This window comes from Capricornis sumatraensis, chromosome 1 (genome assembly GCF_032405125.1).
Source record: "Capricornis sumatraensis isolate serow.1 chromosome 1, serow.2, whole genome shotgun sequence".
In the NCBI taxonomy this organism is placed as follows: domain Eukaryota; kingdom Metazoa; phylum Chordata; class Mammalia; order Artiodactyla; family Bovidae; genus Capricornis; species Capricornis sumatraensis.
Genome location: NC_091069.1, coordinates 163,317,578 through 163,333,013, shown reverse-complemented (window position 1 = coordinate 163,333,013; position 15,436 = coordinate 163,317,578). Strand labels below are relative to the sequence as shown.

At 40.8% G+C, this 15,436-nt stretch overlaps 1 protein-coding gene across 2 annotated transcripts in view; it reads right to left on the bottom strand.

The window, feature by feature from the left end:
• TMPRSS7 (transmembrane serine protease 7) overlaps positions 1–15,436 on the bottom strand; it is a 50,955-nt gene that overhangs the window by 20,068 nt on the left and 15,451 nt on the right. Inside the window, exons 5-9 of one of the 2 annotated variants that reach the window (XM_068977384.1) lie at positions 15,009–15,202; positions 13,774–13,812; positions 12,803–13,031; positions 11,230–11,360; positions 8,692–8,804 (exon numbers count right to left, since the gene is read on the bottom strand). In XM_068977384.1, the coding sequence (XP_068833485.1) occupies positions 8,692–8,804; positions 11,230–11,360; positions 12,803–13,031; positions 13,774–13,812; positions 15,009–15,202 (706 nt within the window). The remainder of the gene's footprint in view (positions 1–8,691; positions 8,805–11,229; positions 11,361–12,802; positions 13,032–13,773; positions 13,813–15,008; positions 15,203–15,436) is intronic. The other variant, XM_068977387.1, reaches the window with a different exon arrangement.

Sequence of the window (15,436 nt, the reverse complement as noted above, 5' to 3'; positions counted from 1 at the left end):
CTACCTTTGAGAGGGAATGGGTTGGGTACTTTGTGACTCTGATTTAAATGTCACATCACCGTTAGGCAGGTAGTATGATGCCCATCCTACAGAAGAAGAACTCTAGGCTAACCAAAAACAAGTAGCCTTCCCAAGGTTAAGAAATGAACTACTCCTGCGTGTCCACACCAGTCCTGCATGTCTCTGAAGGCCTCCTTTTTCTTAGTCCCAAGTAGCGATCCATGTTAGGAACTCAACAGGATTGTTTTTTATTCACCATAAGACTCATGAGAACACATATCACATTTTTTCCACTCGTCATCTATTTCTTTATACTAAAAAAAAAAAAGATGCAAACAAAGAGATAGTAAACTCTTCAAGGAATCAATTGTACAGCATAGAACATATTCCAGTGTAATCCTCCACTAACAAACTCGCTTAGGCATTTTCACTGAGTCCCAGGGCACCAAAACAAAATGGCTTTTTAGGCACCACTATCCCTCTCCCCAGAACAAAGCCTGTCTACAGTGAAATGAAATATGTCCCCTTGCACACTAATTCCACTGACACAGAATGGCACACTTTCTACTTTCATACTCAGATTAACCAGGAGGACCTGTTGATATTACTGTGATAAAGGGAGGGGCAAAGTGCAGTTTCACAAAGCATTGCAGTTATTTTGACAAATGAACAAGAAACATGAGCAATCTACTAAGTACACTATCTCCTTCTATGTTCTATACTCTCTATTCCCATTGGCCAGCCCCTGCCTTTTCTTTGTGAACTTTAACCAAGTAAGGGGAGGAATTTTCCTGATCTGGACCTGCTGTATTTAAATATTTCTCTAGTCAATGATGATGACAGAATGCAGGACATGCCTTATCTTCAATCACCCCTAGCTCGCCAATGTTTGTGTCCACACAGCTCAGATGAGCTTCAGATGAACACTGGAGAATTCTGCAGCAAAGATGCTTGCCACAGAAGCATGGAAGAGAGATTTCCTTCTGGGAATCCCATCTGACATGAGGAGGTGAATGCCCATGGCCCACGGTGATCCCTGCTTGTGTCCGGCAGAACATACCTAATTGTACAGGGTGTTTGGCTGATAATATCTGTGATAAAACAACTCAGAAGACAGCTTCTTTCTTTGCTTCTGAGACTCTAAAGCAAAACTGATCATTTGGAGAAGAGAAACGGAAGAGAGGGAGGTGAATGTTCAGTGAAGTGATCGTTATGACACATAGGGGAGCTGAACATCTCTGTTGTTGTTTTTCAGTCGCCCAGTTGTGTCCTACTCTTTGCAGCCCCATGGACTGCAGCACGCTAGGGCTGCCTGTCCGTCACCATCACCCAGAGTTTGCCCAAGTTCATGTTCATTGTATCAGTGATGCCATCTAGCCGTCTCATTGCCTGATACCCTCTTCTCCTTCTGCCCTTGATCTATCCCAGCATCAGGGACTTTTCCAATGAGTTGTCTATTTGCATCAGATGACCAAAATATACTGGAGCTTCAGCTTTAGCATCAGTCCTTCCAGTGAATATTCAGGGTTGCTCTCCCTTAAGATTGAATAGTTTGATCTCCTTGCTGTCCAAGGGACTTTTAGGAGTCTTCTCCAGAAGCACAGTTTGAGGGCATCAGTTCTTTGGCTTTCTGCCTTCTTTAGGGTCTGAACATCTTTAGGAGCCCAGAAAAGGAGGGACTGCTGAATTTATTTATGGAGGAAGCATGATTCCTTCTAATTCCACGTGGATTGCTCACTATTGGAGTGGCTTCTGGCAAATGATTTGCCCCCATTTCTGTTTTCTTATCTATAAACCATAACTAGAGTATCTATCCTACATCAGAGCTATATTTTGAGGAGAAAAATGTATGTGTGCTGAAAGCACTAAAGTATTAGACAAAAGTGGGGCTTTCCAGGTGGCACTAGTGAGCGGTAAGAAACTTGGTTATATCCCTGGGTTGGGAAGATCCCCTGGAGAAGGGCGTGGCAACCCACTCCAGTACTCTTGCCTGGAAAATCCCATGGTCAGAGAGACTAGTGGGCTACAGTTCATGGGGTCACAAAGAGTCAATGCCACTGAGCACACTAAACAAAAGTAGACCACATATTATAACCTCAAAGTCCTTTTTTCGTTTTTCTGATTTAATATCTCCCTTCTCTGTAGTCTACAAGCTCTGCCAAGGACTTTGGTCACCTTGCTACTAGGCAACCCCCTACAGGTACAGTGCCTGACATGTAGCCGACAGTCTACAATTGTTCATTGAATGAACAGGAGAGCTTGGGAGAAGAATCAGGTGGGCTCTAAGTCGGAGCAAGAGTTAAACTTTCTCAGATAAATAAGACCTTAAAAACAGCTGAAAGTGAGTTGGCAAAGGGAATTGATTGTTCTTTGGTAGATTTGGAAATTGGACCAAGCACTAAGAAGGATGACATAATCAACTCTTGCGTAAAAAAGGTTTATCATGACTTGAGTCAGTATTTTTGCTGCTTACGTCATCTGGTTCTCAATCATTTTTAATAAAGGCAAAGTTATTTTGCAGATGACAAATTATTTTTTACATGATTTCCATTCAGAAGCATGCTCTCACGCAGCTATCAGTGGCTGCTCAAAGCTTTCTAAGGAAGGAACAGCTTTATTTAACCTTCACATTGAGAAGGACTGACCTTGATCTCTAGGAAATGGTGTCATCCCAAAAGTCTGTCCCCAGTATTTCCTGTCTCTCATTTCCCATTTCCCACCCCCAGGCTCTTTTCCTTATAAAGATTTCCTTTTATTCAGCATTTCTAACCCTTGATTCAGTGAAACAGAAAGTGATATGATATTTTTATTTGTTCAGTTCAGTTCAGTTGCTCAGTCACGTCCTACTCTTTGCAACCCCACGAATTGCAGCATGCCAGGCCTCCCTGTCAATCACCAACTCCCGGAGTTCACTCAGACTCACGTCCATCGAGTCAGTGAGGCCATCCAGCCATCTCATCCTCTGTCGTCCCCTTCTCCTCCTGCCCCCAATCCCTCCCAGCATCAAAGTCTTTCCCAGTGAGTCAATTCTTCGCATGAGGTGGCCAAAGTACTGGAGTTTCAGCTTTAGCATCATTCCTTCCAAAGAAATCCCAGGGCTGATCTCCTTCAGAATGGACTGGTTGGATCTCCTTGCAGTCCAAGGGACTCTCAAGAGTCTTCTCCAACACCACATTTCAAAAGTATCAATTCATCAGTGCTCAGCCTTCTTCGCAGTCCAACTCTCACATCCATACATGACCACAGGAAAAACCATAGCCTTGACTAGACGGACCTTAGTCGGCAAAGTAATGTCTCTGCTTTTGAATATGCTATCTAGGTTGGTCACAACTTTTCTTCCAAGGAGTAAGCGTCTTTTAATTTCATGGCTGCAATCACCATCTGCAGTGATTTTTGAGCCCAAAAAAAATAAAGTCTGACACTGTTTCCACTGTTTCCCCATCTATTTCCCATGAAGTGATGGGACCAGATGCCATGATCTTAGTTTTCTGAATGTTGAGATTTAAGCCAACTTTTTCACTCTCCTCTTTCACTTTCATCAAGAGGCTTTTTAGTTCCTCTTCACTTTCTGCCATAAGGGTGGTGTCATCTGCATATCTGTGGTTATTGATATTTCTCCCCGCAATCTTGATTCCAGCTTGTGTTTCTTCCAGTCCAGCATTTCTCATGATGTACTCTGCATATAAGTTAAATAAGCAGGTGGACAATATACAGCCTTGATGTACTCCTTTTCCTATTTGAAACCAGCCTGTTGTTCCATGTCCAGTTCTAACTGTTGCTTCCTGACCTGCATACAGATTTCTCAAGAGATAGGTCAGGTGGTCTGGTATTCCCATCTCTTTCAGAATTTTCCACAGTTTATTGTGATCCACACAGTCAAAGGCTTAGGCATAGTCAATAAAGCAGAAATAGATGTTTTTCTGGAACTCTCTTCCTTTTTTCGATGATCCAGCGGATGTTGGCAATTTGATCTCTGGTTCCTCTGTCTTTTCTAAAACCAGCTTGAACATCTGGAAGTTCACAGTTCACATATTGCTGAAGCTTGGCTTGGAGAATTTTGAGCATGACTTTACTAGCATGTGAGATGAGTGCAATTATGCGGTAGTTTGAGCATTCTTTTGCATTGCCTTTCTTTGGGATTGGAATGAAAATTGACATTTTCCAGTCCTGTGGCCACTGCTGAGTTTTCCAAATTTGCTGGCATATTGAGTGCAGCACTTTCACAGCATCATCTTTCAGGATTTGAAATGGAATTTCACCTCCACGAGCTTTGTTCGTAGTGATGCTTTCTAAGGCCCACTTGACTTCACATTCCAGAATGTCTGGCTCTAGATGAATGATCACACCATCATGATTATCTGGGTTGTGAAGATCTTTTTTGTACAGTTCTTCCATGTATTCTTGCCACCTCTTCTTAATATCTTCTGCTTCGGTTAGGTCCATACCATTTCTGTCCTTTATTGAGCCCATCTTCGCATGAAATGTTCTCTTGGTATCTCTGATTTTCTTGAAGAGATCTCTAGTCTTTCCCATTCTGTTCTTTTCCTCCATTTCTTTGCATTGATCGCTGAAGAAAGCGTTCTTATCTTTTTTTGCTATTCTTTGGAACTCTGCATTCAGATGCTTTTGCCTTTCCTTTTCTCCTTTGGTTTTCACCTCTCTTCTTTTCACAGCTATTTGTAAGGCCTCCCCAGACAGCCATTTTGCTTTTGTGTTTCTTTTCCATGGGGATGGTCTTGATCCCTGAAACCTTACACAGAAAACTAGTCAATCTAATCACACTAGGACCACAGCCTTGTCTAACTCAATGAAACTAAGCCATGCCAGCGGGGCAACACAAGACGGGCGGGTCATGGTGGAGAGGTCTGACAGCATGTGGTCCACTGGAGAAGGGAATGGCAAACCACTTCAGTATTCTTGCCTTGAGAACCCCATGAACAGTATGAAAAGGCAAAAGGATAGGATACTGAAAGAAGAACTCCCCAGGTCAGTAGGTACCCAACACGCTACTGGAGATCAGTGGAGAACTAACTCCAGAAAGAATGAAGGGATGGAGCCAAAGCAAAAACAATTCCCAGCTGTGGATGTGACTGGTGATAGAAGCAAGATCCGATGCTGTAAAGAGCAATATTGCATAGGAACCTGGACTGTCAGGTCCATGAATCAAGGCAAATTGGAAGTGGTCAAACAAGAGATCGCAAGAGTGAATGTCAACATTCTAGGAATCAGCTAACTAAAATGGACTGGAATGGGTGAATATAACTCAGATGACCATTATATCTACTACTGCGGGCAGGAATCTCTCAGAAGAAATGGAGTAGCCATCAGAGTCAACAAAAGAGTCCAAAATGCAGTGCTTGGATGCAATCTAAAAAACGACAGAATGATCTCTGCTCGTTTCCAAAGCAAACCATTCAATATCACAGTTATCCAAGTCTATGCCCCAACCAGTAACGCTGAAGAAACTGAAGTTGAATGGTTTTATGAAGACCTACAAGACCTTTTAGAACTAACACCCAAAAAAGATGTCCTTTTCATCATAGGGGACTGGAATGCAAAAGTAGGAAGTCAAGAAACACCTGGAGTAACAGGCAAATTTGGCCTTGGAATGCAGAATGAAGCAGGGCAAAGACTAATACAGTTTTACCAAGAAAATGCACTGGTCATAGCAAATACCCTCTTCCAACAACACAAAAGACTCTACACATGGACATCACCAGATGGTCAACATCTAAATCAGATTGATTATATTCTTTGCAGCCAAAGATGGAGAAGCTCTATACAGTCAACAAAAACAAGACCAGGAGCTGACTGTGGCTCAGATCATGAACTCCTTATTACCAAATTCAGACTCAAATTGAAGAAAGTAGGGAAAACCGCTAGACCATTCAGGTATGACCTAAATCAAATCCCTTATGATTATACAGTGGAAGTGAGAAATAGATTTAAGGGACTAGATCTGATAGATAGAGTGATTTTTATTTGTACCTTAAACTAAAACTTAATCACAGCAATGTTTAGGAACTTTTAAGTTATATATGGGATCAATAGCTGTGTTACCTCAAAAAGAATTTCAAAATCACCTGGAGGTTTTAGAAATGGAGTCTTTCTTGTTCTGTGTGTTTAGTCACACAGTCACGTCTGACCCTTTGCAGTTCCAAGGACTATAGCCCTCCTAGCTCCTCGGTCCTGGGATTTCCCAGGCAAGAATACTGGAGTAGGTTGCCTTTTCCTACTCCAGGGAATATTCTCGACCCAGGGATGGAACTTGCGTCTCTTGTGTCTCCTGCATCTCCTACATTGACAGGCAGATTCTTTATCACTAGCACCACCTGGGAAACCCCTTTCTTATTCTAGATATTATATAGAAGATAACTGTTCATTAAAGAGATTGAAGAGACAGATTTGATGTCTTTCCCTCCTCTTTCCCCAGCCCTTCTCATCTTCTCTTTCCCTCTTCCCGCCTCCCCCACCTTCATATTAGCTAGCCACCTGAAGCTCTGTGCTTCTGCTTCCCTGAGGCACCGAGAATCTGGCAGTGAGCCAGAGTTCAGCACCTTTATGTCTTAAATATATTTTAAATGTTTATGATAATGATTAAAAAATAATTTAAGGATGCATGCTGGCAGGACATTGACACCAAGTACAGATTTGGGTCTAATGAAATTATTTCAGTATTTAACGGTTATGACCTTGTACAAATCCTACATGAGCAGTAAGCAAGCTCCTGCCTGGGAGACTTTGCCTCAGCTTTTCCCTTTGCCTGCAAACTGTGCCTGTTGCCCTTGGCGCACACCAGGTTAGTTCCCTTGTGTCTCAGGGTTCTGTGCAAATGTCCCCTTGTCAGTGAGGCTTTCCCTGATCATCCTATTTGAGACAACAAATCCCTGACTTCCTACCTTTCACACCCCCACCCCGACTCCGCTACAAAGCCCCTCCCCAGCTTCATTCTCCACAGCATTCTACCATCATGGAATGCGCTATAAACATTTTTGTTGCTGTTGTTCAGGTGCTTGGTCGTGTCCGATTCTTTGTAAGTCCATGGACTGCGCACACCAGGCCTCCCTGTCCTTCACCATCTCCTAGCAAACATGTTTGCTCAGGCTCATGTCCGTTGAGTTGGTAATGCCATCCAACCATCTTATCCTCTGCCACCCTCTTCTCCTTTCCCAGCATCAGGGTCTTTTCAAATGACCCTTCACATCAGGTGGCCAAAGAATTGGAGCTTCAGCATCAGTCCTTAAAATGAATATTTAGGGTTAATTTCCTTTAGGATTGACTGGTTTCATCTCCTCGCAGTCCAAGCGACTCTCAAGAGTCTTCTCCAGCACCACAATTCCAAAGCATCAATTCTTAAGTGCCAGCCTTCTTTATGTCCAACTTACATTTGCACATGACTACTGGAAAAGCCATAGCTTTGACTCTATGGATCTTTAAACATTTTACTTGTTTATTTGTTTGTCACCCGACTCCCTCTACTTTATAGTGAATTCCCTGAGAGCAGAGCTTGTGTGTGTGTGTGTGTGTGTTTGTCAGACTTCATGGATCCTAGTGTCTAGAATACTGCCTGACACATAGCAGGCATTTAATAACAACATGCTGATTGAATGCAAGCTAGACAGTGCCTGCTGCTTACATCCAATATCTACATCTCATAGACACTGGACGGTCTCACAAAAATTCACAAAAATTCCTTCATATGCATACGCTGGAAGAGCAAAGGTGACACCTTGCCCTGTCTCCCTCTGCTGCTGCTGCTGCTAATTTGCTTCAGTTGTGTCCGCCTCTGTGTGACCCCAGAGACAGCAGCCCACCAGGCTCCTCCGACCCTGGGATTCTCCAGGCAAGAACACTGGAGTGGGCTGCCATTTCCTTCTCCAGTTATCTCCCGCTACATGAGTATTAAGTTGAAGAAGGAAAAATAGGTAACAAACTGAGATTTTTAAAACAAACAGAGAAACAAACAAAAACCAGGAACTCCCTGTCTAGCACTAGAAGTTGTATGTATTTCATATAAATTTGCACTGATTTGTTTATACAATGATATATATGTTTTTTGTTTGTTTTAATCACTAAATCGTGTCTGACTTTTTGCAACCCCATGGACTGTAGCCTTCCAGGCTCCTCTGTCCATTGGATTCCCCAGACAAGAATACTGGAGTGGGTTGCCATTTCTTGCTTAATTCAATCTTTATTTTTTAAATTATTCTTGCTAATGAAGTAATTAAAAATTAATAATAAATGAGCTTGATCATAATAAAATAAGTTGTTTGATCCTATAATAATGTCTTTGCATTTTTTAATCTGAGCCATCAGGGAAGCCCCTGGAATATTCGAGTGGGTAGCCATTCCCTTCTCCAGGGAATCTTCCCAATCCAGGGTCTCCCACATTGCAGGCAGATTCTTTACCATCTGAGCCACCAGGGAAGCCTGCATTTTTTTAATACAAACAAAACAAGAAACTGGACAAGTAAGCTCCAGGCTGCAAACAGCAGTTAATTTGTGGGAAACAAGTTGAAATTACAACAAACTTGAATGTTACAGGTAAAATATTTTAATAAAGCTTAAATATTATAAAACTAACATTCTTTTCAATAATTTAAACAATCAGTATAATTAAATTCAGAGATAAATTGTTACTAAGAATAAGATAACAATATTTTTTCTAAGATAGTGGTAAAACTAGGCTACCTGAAATTTCCAGGTACACTTGCATTTCGGAGGATAGTAGCTTGGGTAATATGGACTTGAAATTTTCCCTTCAAAACCAGTGATTTCTTTGACCAACACTGTGTTTTCACATTCTGAAAAAAATATCCAGTAACACACAGTGATTTGCAGTTGTGAAATTATGAGAAATAGATAGTATACATTTCTTTAATTATAAATACACATTTTCTTGATCAATAAATACTTCTCTTTGAAATGTAAGCTACTTTTTTAAAAAGATATAGTAGCCTAGGATATATAGCTATTATATTGTTCAAAGTTTACACTTGTTTTCAAATAATTTATTTTGGTTACAGATCTACAGGATGCTATTTCTTTCTTTAAAAAACATGGTTTAAATATATTTTTCTTCCAGTTTAATTTTAATTAAAATATTAAATTAAAATAATAATTATAATCAAAATTAGAGCTATAATTAAAATATTAACCCTGTGCATATATTTTGACATATAGCACTATAAATATATATTTCTAAAGCTCTGAGTTAATTTTGTTCAAATTAGTGTGTATTTGTTATCAAGGGTATACCCAGTTTACGTAACATGTTACACTCTTTAAGACAATCTAAACATCTATTCTTACTGATATGGTCATCCTTCTGCTGGAATATAAGCTGTCTAAGAGCACTGATTTTTTTTATCTATTTCGCTTATTATTTTCCTAACTCCTAAGTAGTTCCTGGCATACAACAGACATTCAATAAGTATATTTTGAGTGAACAGACAAATTCCAGTACCATATTTCTGTTATAATTCTTTTTTTAACCATTGAAGTTACAGATAACTTTCAAAGCAACAATATCTGAAATAATATCAAGTTCAATTTTGTTCAGTAAATTAATTTTACATTCGGCTTTGTAAAAATTTATCAAAATGAGCCAGTGCCCTAAAATATCGATGAACCTGTAGCTCTCACCATCTATTTAAGCCAAATTCTCTTCCCTCCTTACCCTCATCTCCCATTCTGATCTTTCCGTTGATGTTCATAAAGAAGTCAGCAAAATCTGTAAGATTTGAGCAGTTTCCAAGGCAACAAATGTTACAAAAACATGAGAGTTTCACTGAGGGCTCTTTTCATTCTGTTCTGTTTGACTATTTCAACCCAAGTCAAAAAAAGAAGAATGAAGAGAAAGGTCACTTTTTGCTCACTAGAAAACCTCTGGGTTTTGCATCACAAGCATCTTCTAGGATGGCACTCATGTGCACGCATGAGTCGCTTCAGTTGTGTCCGACTCTTTGTGACCCTATGGACTGTAGCCTGCCAGGCTCCTCTGTTCATGGGATTCTCCAGGCAAGAACACTGGAATGGGTTGTCACATCCTCCTGCAGGGGACATTCTTGGCCCAGGGATCAAACCCACATCTCTTATGTCTCCTGCTTGGCAGGCTGGTTCTTTAGCACTAGCACCACCTGGGAAGCCTGGTACATGTGTGCATTACTGTAAATGAGAATTCACAGAAGAATGTGCTATAAGAATGTGCTCTACCACACTATTGTCCCTCAGCTCCAAACCCATCCCTCTCTGCTCTTCAAGGCTGGTCTGGCACTCTGCAAACTTCTTTCTTTTAGCCCTTGATAGACTCTGCCAGAGGGCTTCCCAGGTGGCACTAGTGGTAAAGAATCCACTTGCCAGTGCAGGAGACATGAGAGATGAGAGTTTGATCCCTGGGTCGGGAAGATCCCCTAGAGAGGGCATGGCAACACACTCCAGTATTCTTGCCTGGAGAATCCCATGGACACAAGAGACTAGAGGGCTACAGCCCACAGGGTTGCAAAGAGTCGGACTGAAGCAATTTAGCAGGCAAGTACAGTAAGGGGTGCTAAAGAGAGGCTAGAAATCTGGAGAGGAAGAACAGGACTTGTGTCTGTTTCTTATTTCTGGGAGTGTCACCCCAGCAATGCCGCTTCACCCCTGCAGGTTCTCTTCCTTCTTGTAGCAGAGTTGAATACTGCTAGCAGTTTCCCCACTTCCACTTTATTGTGTCTCCCTGAAAGACCAGCTCAGCTGTCTCGCACCCTCCCCTCAGAGGCCTGGGTCCCAACTTAATGAACTTCCAAAATCATAGACATGAACACCAGCTAGGCAGGACCCCCTCCTCAGAGGCCTGAATTTCATTCCACAGACCCTCTCCTCCAAGTCCTAAACTGTAATCACTCCAATTGCTTTTATTTGTTCCTCCAAATCTACCAATGGTAGTTGCTTCCTACATGTGTTACAAATGTAATAACTTACAGTCTTTTTGTTTTCATGTTTTTATGGGATTTTTTTTTTCCTTTTGAGATACCCATTTTCACACCTCTACAACTGAGCTAACAGTTCTGTATATTAAATCCTCTCTGTTAGAATAACTAATAAGATGCCCCTCTTCTGATCAGACCCTGACTCAGGATCCTGATGTAATGCAACTAGTATTACAACATAGCCTCAGGAGAGATATGACTGGAGTATCTTATCAAAACAAGTATTTCTCATAACTTATTTCAACTGGGAAAGACTTACTTTGTTCTGGAATGACTTCAAAATATGCCCGAATTCCTGATAGCCTCCATACCTGAGGAGACTTAAATGTCACTAACATGAGATTATTTGTGGAAACAAATGATTTTAATGTTCTTGTAGGTTCACAAATTCTGAAACCAGATAACAAAACAAAAGTGCATAAATAACAGGTTGTTGAGGGTTGGACCTTCATCCCCACTAATTCTGCACATTTCTTGGGCCATCTGCATGATTCTCATGTTTTGGACTTTGCCAGCCAGGTCTTCATCAGTTAGTTGCCACAGGACACTACAGAGGGAGGGGAGCTGATATAGGTACAGAAATTTTTGTCCAGTGACTATGGAAGAATGCTCCTGGATGGCTGTCACTGGACCCTCCTTCAGAGCAAACAAGGTATACCTGAAGGGTACTTAATGGCAAAATTCAATAGCTCTTCACCAGGGAAAACTGGGTTCAAAACTTAGCTCCATCACTTAACTGAGCAATGAAGTAACTAATTCTTCATAAATGACAGTTTCACAACTCTGAAATGGTAGTAATAATAATAGTATACTCCTCATAGCATTGTGATGGGGATTAAACGAGATAATAACTAACTGTGTCTGGGAATACTGAAAAGAAACCATAACAATGATTGAGGGATAAGAATTAGTCACAAGTACTTTTCATTACAAATTTTTAGACACTGAATTTTTAACATGTTCATTCACCACCAAAATATGAAGAAATAACACTTACAAAAATATTATTCTATACATGCATAAAAATTATTAAAAATGATAGGATAACTTGTATGTCTTTTAGCACAATGCGTAAAAATAACAAATTCTTAATAAAGCCTACTGACATTACTAGGTTATCAAACTATTAAACAGTCACAAAAAGATGTCTACTAGTAAGTAGAAAATACTAAGATATGTATATATGTGTAGAATAATGTACATGTATGAATGAAAGAATATATGCAAAACTATAACATTTATTTTTTCTGAGTAATGGAAATGCAAAATAATTGACATTGTTTTCTCTGATTGACCTCACTTTCACATTGAACATTGTGTTATCTTTATAATTAGGAAAAATTTTATTTTTCTACAGTTATGTAATCATAACAGAATATTTATTCAAACGGGCTTCCCAGGTGGCTCTAGTGATAAAGAACCCACCTGTCAATGCAGGAGACATAGAGTGGTGGGTTGAATCCCTGGGTCAGGAAGATCCCCTGGAGGAGGGCATATTTAAACATTCTACTGAAACAATGGCCTTCACTGTGATTGTAATGAGGTAAAATTAAGGTTCCCCACCCCCCCACAAATCTGTTATATATCAAAACCATTGACCGAAGTTCCCACTGTACTGATTTTGACTGTTGTATGCTACAAGTGAAAAGAAACATTGTGTCTGATAGGCTCTGGCTAATCCATGGGGCACTAGCTAAGGCATGGGTCAATCTCTGACCTCGTGAACATACACAAAAATGGTTAAAAAAAAATCCAAGGGCAACCCAGACACTGCAAAAGAGAGACGTTATAAAAGCCCTTTTCACTTGCCCACTAGAGTGCCTGCATCATACCTGTACAAGATGGTGCTCCGGATTGGCAAGAGAGAGTCATAAATGGCCAGGGAGTCGGTGACACAGCCGTCGGCTTCAATCTGGACAGACTCTATCGAGAGTCGGATCAGATGGCCCACTATGGCCACCAGCTTGAAGTGGCACCTCAGCCTCCCTGAGGTTGTTGAAATCTCCAGAGGGTAGCGGAGAGACAGGTGATCTGCGTAGAAGTCCTGGGAGCAGCCTTTGTCTGCGGAGACAGCACTTGGTTTGGCTTTGTTTTGTTTTAAGAATGATTTTTCTAGAAATCTTTATAAAAAATAAACAACAAAAGAGCTCACATGGAGAATATCTGCTGCTTTTGCCAGCCTAGAATCCACTCTCATATCTTCTGATAACAGTGCCTAGATTTTACTTTGAGAAACCATCCTCTACATGGCTTCGTTGGGGTTAAAATCACCCCTAGATCCAGAGGGGAGTACACAATCCAGACTGACCAATCAGAGCCAGAGAAGCTGGTTCGGGAGGTGGCATATCAGCCAGTTTGAGACAATGGGACTCAGTGCCAGGACTTCTGCAGGAACTATCATGAAATATAGGTGAGGTTTTCTTTTTTTCCATCAGGGTTGCTAAACTGATAAATTATAAGCTTGGATCTGCTGGTGGCCATTTATGCCACCACACTGGAAGGACCACTTGAGGAAGCCTCAACAGAAGAAAGCAAAAATGCAGAGTCCTGATGATATTTTATCTTAGAACCTGGACCCAACCATGTCTGCAGCCAAGATACTCTATGTATATTCCAGTTATATGAGTCAATCAAGTTTCTTTCATGCTTAATCTAGTTTGAATATCCATTTGTCACTTGCCACTGAAAGAACACTAACAAATACCATTGAACAGGAAAGCTACAGCCAGAAAGGATATAGGTTTGTAGGCAGGGACATGGGTGGGGGGAAAAGGGCAGGGAAGAAACCACAGATAGAATTTACCAGATCCTATGGTTGAAGAGTAATCTGACCGAAGACCAGCTGCAAAGAAAAAGTACATAGAAAAAAAAACCTGTCAGTCCCAGAAATCAGTTTGTCAGAATTTTGCTTAGTAAAAATATTTTCAGTCATTTAAAAGCAATCAGTATATCTGAGGTTTGCTTTAAAATAATCCTGTAAGGTCAAGGAAGTCATTTAGGTATTTAGAGATCAAATAGAACAGTAAGGAGTTGATAGTTGTTGAAGATGAATAAAGGGTGTAAGAGTTCACTAAACTATTCTCTTTACTTTTGTGCTTCAAATCATCTGTGGTAACAAGTTTTAAACACTTCCTTTTCCAGGGGATCTTCCAGACCCAGGGATTGAATCCGCGACTCCTGCATTGTCAGGCAAGTTCTTTACCACTGAGCCACTAGGGAAGCCCCATAGGGAAGGGTATACTTTAATAAATGTAATTTCATAAATATGAAGTGAAGTGAAATCGCTCAGTCGTGTCTGACTCTTTGCAACCCCATGGACTGTAGCCTACTGGACTCCCCCGTCCATGGGATTTTCCAGGCAAGAATACTGGAGTGGGTTGTCATTTCCTTCTCCAAGGGATCTTCCCGACCCAAGGATCGAACCCGTGTCTCCCACATTGTAGGCAGACACTTTACCGTCTGAGCTACAAGGGAAGCCCTGTTACATTTTATATATTTCATAATATATTTCATTATATTTGACCCTAATTCTGTTGTCTAATCATTTTATATAACATTTAGCAACTTTCTTTATTAATGTACCTCCAGAGTCTTTAGCTAATCCTGTTCCACTGAGATTGTGGAAAAGAATACAGTCATTCCTCAATATCCACCAGGAACTGGATCCAAGACTACCCCCAAAGACACCAAAATCCAAGGACACTCAAGTCCTTTGTATAAAGTGGAATAGTATTTGCATTAAAATCCATGCACATCCTCTGGTATACTTCAGATCATCTCAAGATTACTTATACTAGCTAATTCAACATAAATGCTGTGTAAATTTGTCAGCCTGCAGCAAATTCAAGTTTCGCTTTTTGGAGCTTTCTGGATTTTTTTTTTTCCTGAATATTTTGAACCCATGGTTGGTTGAATCCATGAATGCAGAGTCCATGGACACAGAGGGAAGACTGTACTTTGTGACAACATTGATTATGATAAAACGTATCAAGAGTACAGCTGGAAGGAGAGCTTGAAGAAGAATTACCCAATAATCACCATTTAGTACCACGGAGTCCATGTCCACAGCCAGACCCTGCAGGCTCCCCACAGAGGTCCGGTTTATGATGCTTGTCTGGATGGAGTCCTTCAAGATAGCAGCCACACAGTCCTCACAGAAGATGTGGCACTTGGCATGAGGCATGACAAATACAAGCCAGAAGTGGACAAGGAGGCCACCTTTGTTGTTACTGCTACAGTGAAAAGAGAAAGAAGTTCAGGGATATACCTCTTCGGAAGTAGACATTCACAAGGAGCCAGTGACCCAACTGATAAATTCAAGGTGAAGCCAATGAGCACACCCTTCAATAAACATAACTTCCTTCTTTAGGAAGCCATTGACCACTTTTATGGGAATATAGAAAGAAAAGCATCTTGATATGTGTATTCTTGCACTGGGTTCAGATCTAGAACCATTAGTATATTTT